Below are 16,400 nucleotides of genomic sequence, written 5' to 3' on the forward strand. Positions count from 1 at the left end.
TAAGTGTAACATTGCCATGTTTTGCAGAACTGCTTCTAAGGTTACAAATCTGATAGGCTTAGGTGGGGATGTAGATTCTTAGGCTGCCATGCTGTTATATAAAATATTATCCACAGTACTCCTGGGGATTGCTTCTGAGACCCACTCAGATGGTGTGCAGAGATGAACCTGTGCCTGTAGGAAAGCCCTCAGATCCTAGCCCTGGGGCGCTTGGATGCTGCACTGGGCTGGGTCTCATCCCTGCAGGAGATGCTGAGGAAAGAAGTGCAGATTTTGAGGCCTGTGGATGTCCCAGCTGCCTCTGAGCCTTACACAGGGCACAAGGCATCACTCTGTGCTCTTTCTGCTCAGCAATGTCATGACCCTGTGCAGTGTCCCCGTTACACTCTGGGCCTGAGCTGTCTTTCTGCTACTGCAGAAACAATTCACTTTGTAATGAAAAGGTCAGTGACCCTGCTAACCCCGTTAACCAAATGCTCAGACTCACATCCTGTGGCATTACCACCCAGGTGGCTGTTTCAGATCTGGACTCTCATCTATTTCAAAGAATATGCTTTTCAGATAATTCCTTATCAACTTGAAAATTATCCTTAAGAATGCCCTGAGACGTGATCCAAGACCAGTGAAATGTGTGTGTTAAGGATGGCCATTAGTAGCTTTATTTGCAGAAATAGGACATGAGCTAATAATTTGAATGGGTAACTACACAAACTAGATTACTCTGCCTTTAGGATTGATTTTTCTGTGACCTTTGAAAACTCCCTGCCTCATCTGTAACCTGGTAAACTCTTACCTTTGATTTCCTTGATACATTCAACATACTGTCATGGAATATTTTCTGTGGAAAAGATTTTACCTATAAGAAAAAAAAAAAAAATCCAGATGAGTATTTACTATTTAGTATGTGCCTGTAAAACTACCAGGCTGAAATTAAAATATGTGAGTCATTGTTGTCTCCCTTGAATCAAAGCAGACCAGAGAGATGTTTCATCATGGTGTCTGTTGTCATCACAATTCAGAGTAACCAGAAGTAACCAAGGTAGCTCTCTTCTTGTGGGTCTGGTTGTTGGAAAGAATTCCTTGTTATACTTATGTTTTGGTTATATGTCACTTTCCTTCCCTTGCTTGATAGGATGGCATCAGGAAACAAAACTGGGAAAATCTACTGGTGTTACTTTATTTCATTCACTGTCTATTTTGAGAGGTTATTTTTACATATTTTGGCATTTCTAAATATTTAGAGCTATTATTAAAACTGTTCAACTGTCAAAAACTTATGAAGCTGTGAAGCCTGGAAATGACAAAATTAACTAGTAATAAAAAACTTCTGACATGTAGCCTAAGGAATTAATTGGAGAGTTGCTATCACACAGCTTTTAAAAATAGAAGTATTCTACCCACAAGAATATTCAGAAATGTAGTTGACAGGATCTGAAACTTACTTGATTGGATCCTAATTTCATCACTTAAGTTGTTTTTATATTTTTAGGCCATGTTTTTTCCAGGGCTTTGTACATTTATAGTGGATATGATACATGCCTTCTCCTCACAGACCTCCTTTGGAAGTCACTTTGATGTTAATCAATTAAGTCTTTCTGAGACATGGATGAACAAAGAACTTTCACATTTGAAGAAAAAAAAAATATTGTGACTTTTGAAATAGTTATAATAATAAAGCATTGAAGAAACAAATTTCTGAGCAGAGAGAACTTAAATTCTACTATTTTGGAAAACTGTACTGGCTCTTGCTGCTAACACCAACAATCAGTATTTGTGATGCACGTGGGGCTTTGGTGATCTGCCAGAAAATGATAAACTCTCCTTTTTAGCCAACCCATGCTTCCAGACAGGCACTGGTGAAAACCGTAACAAAGGGAAACTGTTGTAAAGGGAAGAAAGCTGTGGAGGTCTCTGGGTGTCTGTTGGGCTCACACACACACTGCAACAATTTAGAGCAGGATTTGATGGTTACCCCCCTGCCAAGACTTGTTAACCTCCTAGCTGTGCTCGTACTGACCAGGGGTGTGGACATTGGGAATCCTCTTCTGGAGGTTGTTTTCCTTTGCTTTTGCAGGGGACATGGCTCTTGGGAGCTGCTCTATTCTTCTCTCCTCCAGCTAAGGCAGATTTGCTAAATTTGTGATTAATTTACATATGGTTTTTAGTAGATTTATCTCCTAATTCTCTTCAAGTGCAAACTGATTTTGGGTCTCTTGTTTCATTACCTTTCACTGAAAAATCAGTATTAAAAACAGTATTATCAGTCTTAAAACTGTGTGTGCAAACGTAAATCATCTTCCCTAATTTTTGCATGTAAACATCAATGTATATATCCTGTTATCAGTGTTATTTAAAATTCATCAGACAGTTGTTCACTCACTGTTAATGATTCTCCTCTTTATTGTTACAAAACAGTGCTCTATTTGGCATTGGAAAACAGCATTAAGTGAAGATACATCTTTTAAAACAGAAGTTTTTAAATGTCAAATATTTAAGTAAAAGTTGAAAAGTATCTCCCTTGAAGAACTTCAGATAAATACTTAATATTAAAGAAAATGGAAAGATGATTAAAGTACACAGATTTCCCTTTTCACAATTTCATATCCTGTCTCATGGCTGAATTCCTTTGTTCTAGGAAGAGCAAAGTATGTTAGCAATGGAAGAGGAAGGGACTGTTCAGTTACCACTAGAAGGACATTACAGGTAAAATATACCTTTCCTCTTTTAGGTGAGTTGCAATTAAATAAAGTAAACGTGCCACAATATTTATTCATAATGGTTTCTGAATATCAGGAGAATGTTTCTTTGGTACGCATAGGTGAACTGAACCACACACTGCAGCATGTCACAAGGTCAGCCCTTCTCTAGTCTTTCCACACCATCTCACATTCCCTAGGAAAAAGACACACTAGTTGGAAGTTTTCCATTGGACAGGGCTGCAGGATCAGACTGTTCACAATGAACTTTGGCTTCTGACATGCACAGTGCAAAATGAAGATGTAGAGCAGGTCAAACCCTTCAGCCTGATGCAAGCAGGGAACCAGGAAAGATTTTGAAAACGCTGCAGAAAAACTAGGCTCTTACAGTATTACATTGTAAAACATTCTGTTTAAATCCTGTTATGTAAGATAATGAGTGAATCAAGAGCTGTCCCAAGTAGATAAAGCATAATGCAGGGTTGACACAACTAAAAAAGCATGAACATCTGTGTTATAGATAGTAATAATACATGTTGCCAGGCCATAAGGAATGAATATAATTTAAAGTTTTCAGAAATAAAGTCTTAATAAAACATTTGAAATATCTGGTGACAGGAACCTCTGCATGAATGTGAGCTCATAGGAACATCATCCTTGAGTGGCTTCTCTCTAACATTTTAACACAAAGTTACCGCAGTGTCTCCTAATGCAAATCAGGATATTTGTAACTGTGTCTCTGAAAAATCCCAGCCTATTCCTTTTGACTCATCACACTACTAATGGTCTGGTTCTTTTCTTGTTTTGTCCATACCTTCTTGTTGTAATTTATATTAGCAATATGTAGCTTAATTTATCTTGCACTGTGACCTCTTTCGATTTGCATTGTGTGTTGAGGTTGGCAGAGTTGCCTGGATAATGACCTGACTCTGTACTGTAAGGGTTGCAGTCCTGTAGCTAAAAACAAGAGTCAAGATATTGGTGATTAAAGTGGTTTCCCAAAACACACAACAGAAAGTTTACTGAGGGCTTACTGAATGCCAAGTATATGTAACCATGATGTCAGGAATAATGTACAGGCAATCTCTTAAAACATTTAAAACTTTATTATAAGTGTATAAATACATGTTTGGAGCAGTCCAGGTAAAGCAAGGAGCATAATGCCTACAAGGTGCTACTTAAGGCTACTGATTAGTTTGTGTAATTGGGGCATTTTTATTAGTCCTGTTAAATTAAATTTTAAAAAATACCTAAGCACTCTTAAATATTTTAGTTTATTAAGGCTTTTGATTGCTTTTAAAATAGTTTTAAAAGTAGGTGGAGTTTCAGAGCATAAGTAGGACCTTTTGGGATTGTGTTTAATCCAGTGATGCCACTATCATGCTGTGAGATCTTGGGCAATATTTAATTTCACATTTCTTTATTTTTATCTTGTTTAATAGTTGGGAGTGACACAATAAATTTTATTTTACTGTGATTAATTGCTGCTGGAGGAAGAAGATACTTAAAAAGTGCAAAGATGTTCTGAGAGAATATTTAAGTAATTGTTCAAGACTTCTGAAGTTTAACATAGTCTCTTAACTTACATTGCACTTAATTATTGTCATCACTATCAGTTTTCAAGGACTTTTATTGAGTTAATAAATAACAAGACTGATGGCTGATTGTTTTATTGTGTATCTACTTTCATTCTTGTCTAGAGATGACCCATCTGTGATAAACATTTCTGATGAAATGGCAAAAACTGCTGTGTGGAAGACATTGTTGATATCCTCAGAGAATGCAAAAGATAAGGAGTCAAGCTTTCCTTCTAAAAGGTCTTAATTTTTTTTTAACTTCATTATACTTTATATATTGGTGTCAAACCAATGTTAGAATATTTTGCTAGGGATTTGAAAGATTTTTAGCATTTTGCAGTTTTATTTCTTATGTCCAGTTGTAATATTCTGAGCTCAAAACACAAATTCACTATTTATTTAAAAACATAAATCACAAATATTTGCATGATACTTAGTTATGCTCCAGTGGAAAATGAAGCTGAGCATGCCTGATGCTTGTGTAATGAACCACCAGCCTCCACCTGGATATTGCATTTGTTCTGCTTGCTTTTGTTCTTTCCTCCTGAAAAAGAAGTGATCATCACTGCCCTGGAAATAGCTGTATGAAGAACCCAGTACTCTGAATGCAATCTAATAATATTTGGAGTGAAAATAATTTTATGATTGCATCATTTCTTTACATTTTTCTGCCTACTTCACTTGTACTCAAAACATTTAAATAATTTTAGATTTTAGTTTGGTAAAATGAAGACACATTATTTAATCTGTGCTATAGAGATATGACAGGAATAAGAAAATATTAAATTCAAGCCCAGTGTGATTTTCTAAGAGAATTTTTTCCTCTACTTCCATAAATTTAAAATGTAACTATTTTCTATTTAATTATTTTGTATCACACTTCTGTCATAAGCTCCCCTTCCTAATCACTCTAGAAGCTGATTCCCCAAAGGTAAGACCCTGACCCCAACCTTTTCCTTGATTGTGTCTTCCAATTCACCAATTCAAAATGATGTCACCTTGGAACCCGAATGAGTTGACTTTGTGTAGTTTTTGGGGAGAGACGATGAGAAGAAATTTCAAATAAGAATGTAAAATGTCTTCAGTAAAGTCCCAAATATGAGAATTTGAAATTTATTCTGTATTTAAAATAGTGTATTTAAGTAGTGTAATGTATTCAAATGTCAAACTGAATTTATTCCTAGTCATCTTTTTTAAAATACAGAATTATATTCTGCCCATTTCTAAATATGCTTTTCAAAAGACCATTTCTGCAACAGCTAGTCATTGTTTCAAGGTGAATAGATGCAGTAAGAGAACACTTGAACTGATAGTGTTTTTTAATTTTGTCACCCCGAAATGGCATGCTGCCTTTCAGAGTTGTTCCTTTCCCTGTACTGCACTAACAAGACTGAGCAGTTGATGACCAGAGAATCTTCATTTTAGACACCCATGGAGCAGCCCACTGATGTGGTCATTTTGATGATATTTCCCTGACAGTCAAAATAGCCTAGTTCTTGTTTGCCTTTCACCCTACACATGGACTGAAAAGGATCATGTCATTGAAATCAGTGTGGTGCGTGGGAGGAGGATGTACTGGAGGGTTTTCTTATGTCAAGTGCCTCTGCTGTCCAGCCTCTGAAAGCCTGGAGAAAGAGACATTTCTTGTACATGAATGAAAGGTACATTCACAGCCCCTGGGTACACAGGAGTTTTAATTTTCCTGGTGGATGTTACTTTCTTTGGTGGTATGATAGATGATGTAAACATGACCCTCTGAACAAAGAGCATCCACATAGATTGTGGCTCAGATAAGAAACTTGCCCTTTAAATTGCAGTGAAATAGAAACTAATGAAATAGAAAATAATTTTCTTAAGATCTAATTTTCAATTTGTTCTTGTATCTTTGCTCTTGAAAACAAAGACTCAGGAGAAAAGATTTTTCTGGTTTTAGATATGAGTGTCCTATTATAAACAAACAGCCTTAAAGACTCTGAAATCCTGCATTTTCAGGTGCTCTAGCTTGTCTCAGATTCTAAGAGAGGAGTAGATTCAACGAACTTTAACCCTGAAAGACTTTTTTTCTGATAAGCAAAGCCATAATCAACTTTAATCTTAAGTCATATTAGGGATAGAGCTACAAAAATATTATAGAACCTAATGCATGTATCATTAAATGAGGATATAATTCAATCCTAGGTAATTAGTGAGGAAAAAAAAAGCTTGGAATGGTAGCAGTTGTAAGGATAATTTCTGCAAATGATCAAGATTAGCAGTATTAGATTAACAATTTCTGCAGTGAAGGGTACCTTATCACAGAGGGGGAAAAATCTCATTTTGAAATAAATTTTACTGATGCCTTGTGAAGCTTAACTACATAACATTTAGTATTCCCTTTCTGCTGTCAGTTCTGCTTCCTTATATCTCAAAATATTATTAAATGGGGATAATTAAATTATGATAGTATACTACATTATTACATCATTTATGTAATTACATCATTTTATGTAATGCCTTTTATGCAAGGTATTGACCAATTAACAAGAAGTTACTCATAGTAATTAAATGCTGAGTTCACTTGGCCAATTCTAAAACTAAGATCATCTACAAAAAGAGATTTTAGACAGGAAGGGTTTATACAAATGACTTCCCAGTCTGATGCATGGATAATTTCTATCACAAGATGTGCCCTGGCCCTGATTCTGTGAAGTAGCATAGTGCGAGAGAGCTCTTGCATCCCAGGCTCCTGAATGTTTTTACCTGTCTAAAGAGAGGACTTAACAAGGGATTCAGTCAAGTTGCCTAGCCATCGAGGCACCTTATAATTTTCCAACCTTTGTTTTTTTATTATTAAAATTCCCAGGGACCTAAAGGTCTGCCTTTGAGCCTTTCTTGGTAGAACAGAACACCACGGCACTTATCTGAAGCACAGCCCTCTTTGGTACATGGAAATAAACATTCCTCTGTCTTTGCTCATAGTATTAAGCCCTTCAGAGAGCAGTTTCAAAGCATATGCAGATCTGACCATGGACTGGAGATAGACTTAGCTGGTCTTTTGAAGTATTGGAGAAAGAGGTATCTGTCACTTTGTACATGATATGAGTTTCCTTTTCGACCTGAAGGTATGAAAATCCCACATCCCAGACCTTCCTGCTCAGGTGTGTTAGGCTATTCCCTTGGTTAGGCTATTCCCTTGGAGGAAGAGAGCTCCAACTCCTTTACAGATCCACCAGTGACGTGTTTTACTGGAAAAAGACTGGACTTGTCCTTTTTTTTTCAAATTTCTCAAGGCATTAAAGCCCACATCTGCAGGAGCTGCTCAGAGATGTGAATCCTAAATAGAAGGAAGACTTTCCTGGTATCACAGAGGCACCTAAAACGTGGAAATATTGTAGACTGTAAGGCACACAACACCTCAGTGTTTGCATTTACTAAGCACAGGTAACTCCCTGCCTGCTGTACTGCTGCACTTTCAATTCACCCCCCCGGAATTTGTTTGCATACCCTTTGTGTGCAGAAAGTGTAACGTACCCAATTCTATCACTGCTCTACAGAAGGTGACAGATTTGGCAGTTGAAGTGGCAGAAGTTGGTATTCTTTAGCTATTTCCATTAACACCTCTGGAAGCTGCCATAGGCATAGAAGTAAGCTTTGGCTGAACTGAATTGTATCCTTAAAGCAATTTTTATGTGAAGAAAAATGTCAAATGATTGTAGAATTGTGCATGAATCACCTTAAGAATTTGAGAATTGATCTTGCTTTCTTTAAGCCTTGCGTAACTCAGCCTATTTCTCATTCATTCTAGTTAAGGAATTATTCCCATGAAACCTGGTAGGTTATGTGCTTGCTACAGGTTTGTTCTCAGAACCATCTGGTTTTCTTTAGATACCCTGCCACTCTTTGTTGAAGGCTTGATTTGCCTGTGTTGTGGAAGCCTCTTTGCATTTTCATGCTGTGATTGAGACTCATTGGAAAAACATGACTTTTTATTTATTTACGCTGTTGTAAATTAGGACACTCACACACAAAAAAAATCATCCGCTTTGCACGTATATTGCTTTCTGTAGGCAAATCAACATTGTTTTAACTGGGGGGAAAAAAAAGCTGAATCAATTTGAACTCTGGTTTAGTGCTCTGAATGATACAGCTTGTGTCTGATCTTTCAGGCTTTAAAAAAAAATTATTTATTTCAGGCTTTAAAAAAAAATAATTATTTCCTTATAATGTATACATGAGGAAGTATGTATTACACTCCACACGGGGAATATTATCTCTCCTCATCCTCCCCAGACTTCTGCTCGCCTCAATAAAGATGAAAGCCAAATATTTGTTGGATATTGGCTTGCACCACTCTAGTTCAGAGACATTCCTTCTAAATGTGCAGTTGAACAAGAGAATACATTTTAAAGACAAGAAATACTTACTGTGACCTCTTGTTTGTTCCATTTGAGAATGTCCTGGTATTGTCTGAGAACTGTACCATTACCATTATTTAGTAAATTAAGTTGTATTTGCCAAAAAAGTAAAAATAAGTGGCTATCTTTGCTTGCATGCTGGCTGGCTGTACATCTTAAGTTCTTTACCTGCCTTGTCACTAAAATGCTGCCTGATGTCTTCTACACCATTCAGCACAGAAATTTTCACCTGCTTTCCCAGTTTGTGCCATGAAGCATGAAAAATAAAGTATCTGTGCAATGTTGGTTTTCAGGTCGATTATATATATATATATGTGTAGTTGTGTGTGTGATAGTGCTACCATAACTCTATTTTTTTTGTTTCCCCTTTCGTTTCCTAGTGCTGAAATCAGAAAAGAGAAGAAAGCTGACTCAGGGAAAGGTGTCGACCGGGAGACTTGTCTATGACTTGCTCTTCAAGTAATTTTTTTACAAATGAATTAAAGGAGTGCCACAACCACTAAATATAAATTATTTACCTTGTAACTTTTGTCTTTCATCTCAAACTAGCACAGGTAATGTAGTGCAATACTTGTCTCATTCCACCTTGTCTACCTTGTCTAGTATCAATGTAAATGTCTGCAGTAGCCAATGCAAAAAATCTTTGTGTTCGTTGCTGATCTTGGCCATTTATCAGTACTTGTATCAGAAATGTAAGAAGCAAATTTTCTTTCAAATTCAACTTTCCTGTTAATAGGTTTGTACTGTATTTTGCTACTTTTTCTGTGTGAGAATACTTAATAATCTTGATTCAAGATGAACTTGAAAACCCTTGTTTCAATTTTTTTTAATCACCTAACTAGTGAATGATTTCAAGAGACCCAAACTGACGAGCAAACATTAAGAAGTTTATAAAATAACAACTGATCTGACCCTGCGAATAAACTAACAAGGATAATACTTTCCTCCTTAGTCTGTCCATTTGAAGTCATGGATTCAGTTTTGCAATGTGAATTGCAGGGTCAGATTCTGTATTTGTGATGTTTTCCTTGATTTAATACAGTGTATTTAATATTAAAATTTGTATGTAACTGGAACATAGTCCTATATATATATAAATATATATATATATATAAAAAATTATATATTAAAGCATTTTCTCACCTTAGCTAAAGAACACCACACATCCTTTGATGTGAACCATGGGTACAGTATTTCTTAAAATGCGATTTGTGATTACGGTATCTTACCTTGTATTGTATGAATGTTGCCATGGTAGGCCAAACAAATGCATTTTGTCATTAATCAATCCATCATTTTATTATAGGGAAAAATTTGTAGATACAAACTATACCCCACATGCAGTTTTATCACCTGCCCAATGATCTTCCTCTTTATTGCCTAAAATTCAGCCACATAAAGGACGTATTTATATTGTCTTCTCTCCACTAACAACTGTAAACCTATTCGTTTCAGAGATTGTGTATAATAATTAAATGGGTATCCTGCTGTTGTTTTGCTACAGCTCTTTATTATTCCATCAAGTACATATTGAGTAAAAGATAAAAACAACATTGCTAAGTAAAATGTGGCTTTAAGGCTATTACATTTTTTGTAATGGATTTTGTTACTGCCTGACCCTTCAAGCTGTTCTTTTGTGTAAAAGACTGCAAGATTAGGTATTGAATGAATAGGGATGTGGAGCTGAAGTTTTATTGTGTTATTTGGAATTCACTGATTTTTAAATTTTTTAAGATAAATTTTTAAATTATTAAAATGAAAGCTAACTCTCAGTATTATGCTGTAACTTTGAATCCTAAAAGTAAGAATTGTAGTCTTGCAATCTTCGTAAGAACTCATCCATAGGGCTATGACATTCCCCACCTTTCCCAAATATGCAAATTTTCTACACACCTCGTGAACAAGTTTTCCCATTCAGCACATTTAAAGTATTACAACTTTTTTGTGTATGTGAGTGCGTATGTTTTAATACTTTAGCCATAAATAATTGCATTTTTTTGCAAACTTAATAGGGTCACTGTTCTAAATTTACCTTAGCATTATCAAAGCCCATTAAAAGCCATTTTTATGGAGAAAAAAAAATCTAATGGATGCGAAGAAGGTTTAACATCTAATTCAATGTTTTGTATATGTAAATTTAGGAAAAAAACTCTGATGCATTAAGGTTAAATGCTTTGTTTTGTGTACTTGATGATAAATTGTAAGATTCCAATTGTTTTAAGGTTAGTATAGAAGCTCAATACTGGTTTGTCCTGAAAGCAGCCTGATGGTGTTTTAACATGTTGCTGACTTTGTTACAGATAATGCATACAATCAAAATGTATTAGCTTCACTTGACCAACTCTTAGAATATTAAGAAATCAGTGTATTCAATGGCATTCTGTATTTCTGTTCAGTATTTCAGAGTGGTTTTATTTTAAAACACTCTGGTTTTACGTGGATTTGAGTGCTTTTCCAATGTTAATCTTAACGTTCTGAAATCACAGACAATGTAAAGCAGATGTAGTGCTATATTTACTTCTAATTTCATATTCCTGGTCAAAATTACTCAACTTCTTGGATGTAATTTATTACAAAAGTTTATGTGTACATGTGAATAGACTATTGTGTTTTTCACAATTAAGATATGTTATGTGAAAATAAATATTTATCCTAACTAATTTTCAATTTTATTTTTATACTGCAAAACCCAGAAAAGGTTTGCAATACCATGCGATATTCGAAATGTCTACCTGACCTGAATGGGCTTCACAAATTAATGAGTGGTAGAGCCCAGCATGGCTCCCTTTTCAAGTAGAATCTCACTGAAACATGTAAGGCTGTGAGTGTTGCTCCCTGGGTGGAGTTGGTGGTGATGTACTTGGTCTGACCTTAACAGTAGCGTGACACCGGGGACAGCTCAGAGCTCACTGTTCCAGGAAGAGAATGGGAATGAAGCTCCAATTTACTTCTCATGAGTTGGTCCCCCTTTCTCCTGAGAGAGATGATGCAGACAAAGCAGGAGTAGTTGGATCTTTTAAGAGATCAGTAGGTAAGGTCATACAATTTAAAATGCTTCTGCTCTTCTCAGAAGCCTAAATTTCTGCTACTGAAAAACTTTAAGGCCATGAATCACAGTACTATGTACAGTATTGACTCCATCTCACTAAATCCCTTTTGAACTTCTTCACCAATTATTAAATCAAAGATTACAAGTCTCCTAACCTGAGAATGGTAACAGTGACACCTCAAGCTTCTGCTGCTTCTGTTAGGATTTTTCACAAAGTACAACAAACTTAATATCCATTTCACATAGCGAAAAAAATACAGAGAAAACCTCTTATTAGTAGATGTGCAACTGACTAGCATGGTGCAGTAATTCAGGCACAACTGACTTCTAGCTTGGACATTATTGAAATGAGCTAGGTATTTTCTGTGGCGTCAGTTTTAGTTATTTACCTGTGGTCATGCAGTTCACGCAAGCTGTCAGTTCCCTGAGGCAGCTCTATCATCCTATTGCCTGCATTATTTTTGGAGCTGAGGGAGTTCTACCACAGTGAAAAATTAGACACTGAATTGATGTTAATTAGGACACATACTATAGCAATGAAGTTTTCTTTTGTTTTAAAAGTTGTATCATTGTCTATTAGCAGCATATCTTAGAAGTTGCTTTCCAGACAAAGTAAGATAATTAGCATTGCATTATGTAATGCCCCGCAGATAAGACAGTTAAAAGAGAATGATGTATTGAGAGTTTCCCAGAGACGCTAGAATCATTAACATAGGTCAGATGCAAAGAACTGCATCTTAATGAAAGACTTAGACCATATAATTTCTAGATTCACTTATTTTTTAAAATCTTTCTTTGATTATACTAATTCTTGCACTTATCCAAGGAGAGCCTGATGAAAGTAGCTTTTTGTATTACAGAAACACTTTTTTTTTGTTTTTTATGACAGTGTGAGTGATAACATTAAAAGAAATCCTAACTATTTACCCTTACATACACAAGCCATATCATAATGATAATCTTTTTTTATAACCTGTCTGTATTGCTGGGATTTACCTTACACTGATATAGGTTTCTTTGCCTTGAGTCAAAAAAATGAGAGATGTGATGATAAAACCTCTTGGAGACAACTGACACCCTGTAATCTTGTAGAACTTTAACAGTGGTGCCAGTCTACATTCGAGCCACTACTGCCTTGGACTCAAGATGGTATTTGTAAAACCCAGCTCCAGTATGTTTCAAAAAATGCCAACAAACAGAACAAAACTGCCCATCTTATTTTGTGAGTCAAGGAATTGTTAGTTTGTGAAAACAAAATCTGATTTTCTAGCTGAGACTTTCTCATTTAAGGACAAGCTGCACAAAGTGTCTTAACATTCTTCCCCATGCTTTATCTGTCTGCATGAGTACTTTTACATTCACACCTAATGTCACTAATAACCCACAATACAGACATAATCAGATGCTGGCATGTAATACCAAGAAGCTAAGTGTTAGATAATCATGTCACACTCCATTACACGATACCATTACACAAAACCAGAAGCTTCACTGTAAGTCATCCTCAAAATTAATGGGATTTAAAAAAAAAATCGAGTCTCCTTTTTCTGAAACAACATTTTCAATGATACGGACTACACCTCCTTTCATAAATTATTGTCTTTATTATTTTAAAGCAGCACAATTTTTAGTACAAGTGGATTGCATTTTTTCTATGTGAAATTAAGAAAATTATTCCTCAGATTAGATGGAGAAGCCTACCTGGAGTGCTGTAAAGAAAGCAGATATTTATTGCTAGGCTGTAAGGTTTTGCCAAAGAGTATGTTCACAGGAGAGTGACAGTCCAGCCCTTGCTGTAAGTGGCGGCTAGTTCACATTGTCATGTTTTACGATTCAGTGTAAGAACTAGTTCCTATTCATCAGTACATGAGCAACTTCTACATTAAAAAAATGGGGCTCTTGTTCCCAGAGATTTTGCAGTGCAGATTCCCAGTGTAGCAGCTGTTTTCACTATAAAATAAGCAAAAATCACAGTACTATATGATAGCACACAAAGAAATTCAGTGCCACTGGTTTGATTAGATATCTTTCAAAATCTTTGGTGAAAGCTGGTTATGTGCTTGCCTTGCAAGAGTTCTACAACTGTAATACAAGGGATTGCAGAGCAAACACACTCACTTCAGGAACTGCCGTATAAATTATTTCATTCTGCACATATTAACATTGCAGTATTCCTGATACCCAATCTAAAATAATAATTATCAAGCCTTATGAATTTCTGCAAAAACGTCTCTTCATTAATTTCACAGAAATTACCCCAGGGTTAATTTCATTTTTGATGGAAACATTATTATATTTTTATTCTGTGACTGATTGCCATGTGACATTTTTGTCATTCCTTTCTCCAGTATACAAAGTGGATTGTTCCTCTTTTAGACTGAAATATCAAAAGGTAATTACTCAAGCAAGTACCATGCTTCCTAGAAGTCTGCAACATCATTCTGGTGATGTTAAGACCCAATTAAACACAATCAATAAAAATGCAATAGTTGCTTGGCAACAGGAATCATTACAAAGATTAGCATTTCATTGTGTACACCGGTATCCCAAGAGCTGACTCTTATCTCATCTTGATTTATACTGGCTCAGAGTACATCATTGTGAGAGTTTTCTGGAGAAGTACCATCCTAACAAGCAAAATGCTGGTGCTAGTGCAGTGAGAAACACTGCTTTATGAAGTGGCTCATGTGGGTATAAATATGCTTATGTGCTTGACCGGAGATGGAATGGTCTTTGTCAGTGTACCACTGTGTGAAAGAGAAATAAAGAGAATGTTAGTTGCAGCTACATCTAAATGATATAAATCAAACATGACAGACATAAAAACCTGGGCAGCCATTTAAAATTATCCTAGCATGAGGCTTTCAGCATGGAGGTGAAGATGTGATGGGGTAGGAAGCTGCTATGACAGTCAAGCTCCTTCTTTGCATGTGGGACATGCTCTGTTTTTATTCTGAAGGCGTAAAAACAACATGTGGCTTGTCCACATGGAGGGTAGATTCAGCTGTTCAGTTACAAGGGGTGCCTGACCTCTTCCTCTGTATGTCCTTTGAGTTTGGCTGAAGGAAAACCATGCACTTGGCCTCCTTCTATACATCATCCTTTCTAGCACTGCTCCTCTAGGGCTGAGAGAATATAGAAAAGGAAGAGCTTGCACCTTAGCCTGAGAACTTCGATACACAACACAAGAAAGGGCAAATCACTGCTTGTCTAACAAGTACAGTAAACATCAGACATGATGGACAGGCTATCTGGGATTTTGCTGAAGCCAACCTTTCCTTTTATCCTGTCTGTAAGACACTGTTCATTGCACTTGGGTATATGCAAAGGTTGGGATTGGCTATTTGTCAGAGAACACAAAAAAATTAAGAAAATGAAAGATTAGGTAAAAAGGATCAAATAGGAGATGGTGTTGCTTTACAGTTTCTCTTGTGCAGAAATAAAATACGTGCTTTATGTTCACATTTCAGTTACTGAACATGAAATGCAACTATATGAACTTTCATTTAAGAGGGCAATGAATTTATACCTTACCACAGGGAGTTTATTTTATCATTCTCATTTGTATAAGGACAAACAAAACAGAACCATACCATTGCCTGAAAATCCACTTCAGCATCAACAAGAGCTTTGGAAATCTGTGCTGCTTGCTGAAAGTGAACATTATCTGAAAAGTGGAAGAGGAAAAAGGTAAACAAAAACTGCTTCTGTAATACTCTGGGGGAAAATCAAAGCAATGTACACACTAGACTCCCCAGCACTGCTGACTGAAACACAGAATAGTTGCAAAAATCGGTATTATTTTATTGACGCAAATGTAACAGCCTTGCCCCTTCATGCTTTTGTTTTGTCAGTAGTAGAATTGCGAACCTGTCTGTAATACTAAAATGTCTAATTAACTGCAACTCACCATCTGCTGTTCCATGAATAAGGAGATATTCAACTTCCTTGAATTTTTCAGCTCTGGCCATTACTGTTGAACTCTGAAATTAAAGGAAAAAAAAAGAAAAAAGGTGCTATTTATTAGGGTATGACTTGCTACCAATTGAATTTGATTTGTGTTGACATTGTCTGGGGTCCTTCAGCTCAAACCAAGCACAGCCCTGCTTACCCCCCTCTGAAGTGCCACAGGACATGGTCACACATCCAGGGCTGGGTGCCCACACTCAAACCACCCCACACCTGCCTCCAACTGTTACCAAGGTTATGGCTGCCAAGGAACAGGCAGCTGCAGAGGGCGAGAGCTCTGCAGTGAGGTTCACGTTCAATCCGTGGCCAGCGTGGTGGTAGCCTGCAGCACACCGTGTGCCATAGGTTTCCTGTTTGACTGCAGACAAGTTAAAAAAATGTTGTCATGGCAACAGTGCACCCTGCGAGAGCAAGGAGTAGCTCTTGCAGAGGCTACACGGTATCTTCCCCACAAGGTTCACCTGCAGGTAAGGCACCAGAGCTGATACTGCCTCAGTCTCCAGCAAAATTGGGTAACAAGAAGTTTAGAAAAATACGCTCTCCAAATATGAAAGAGAAATGCCTGAACGAAAATCACTAGACCAAATCTCTAAATAGAAGTCAAGCTACATTTTGGGAATGGAAACACGATACAGTGATGAAAAGATGATAATCAGCGACTGTGATTAATCAAGAAATTTAAAACATAGTAACAACATATTCCCTAGAACATTCT

At 36.5% G+C, this 16,400-nt stretch overlaps 2 protein-coding genes across 11 annotated transcripts in view; one reads left to right on the forward strand and one right to left on the reverse strand.

The window, feature by feature from the left end:
• The window catches only part of SLC4A10 (solute carrier family 4 member 10), a 167,657-nt gene extending 156,330 nt beyond the window's left edge, over positions 1-11,327 (forward strand). For 6 of the 10 annotated variants that reach the window (XM_038143541.1, XM_038143539.1, XM_038143542.1 and 3 more), the window contains 3 exons: positions 2,636-2,703; positions 4,397-4,513; positions 9,048-11,327. In XM_038143541.1, the coding sequence (XP_037999469.1) occupies positions 2,636-2,703; positions 4,397-4,513; positions 9,048-9,114 (252 nt within the window). In that variant the 3' untranslated portion in view covers positions 9,115-11,327. Of the gene's footprint in view, positions 1-2,635; positions 2,704-4,396; positions 4,514-7,542; positions 7,694-8,057; positions 8,106-9,047 lie in introns of all 10 variants that reach the window. The other 4 variants (XR_005257653.1, XR_005257652.1, XM_038143545.1 and 1 more) reach the window with 4 other exon arrangements.
• Positions 11,328-13,300: 1,973 nt separating this feature from the next.
• Positions 13,301-16,400, reverse strand: part of DPP4 (dipeptidyl peptidase 4) — a 43,201-nt gene continuing 40,101 nt past the window's right edge. The window contains exons 24-26 of the mRNA XM_038143546.1: positions 15,627-15,699; positions 15,310-15,383; positions 13,301-14,463 (exon numbers count right to left, since the gene is read on the reverse strand). Coding sequence (XP_037999474.1) covers positions 14,365-14,463; positions 15,310-15,383; positions 15,627-15,699 — 246 coding nt within the window. The 3' untranslated portion in view covers positions 13,301-14,364. The remainder of the gene's footprint in view (positions 14,464-15,309; positions 15,384-15,626; positions 15,700-16,400) is intronic.

This window comes from Motacilla alba, chromosome 7, assembly GCF_015832195.1.
Source record: "Motacilla alba alba isolate MOTALB_02 chromosome 7, Motacilla_alba_V1.0_pri, whole genome shotgun sequence".
Taxonomy (NCBI): domain Eukaryota; kingdom Metazoa; phylum Chordata; class Aves; order Passeriformes; family Motacillidae; genus Motacilla; species Motacilla alba.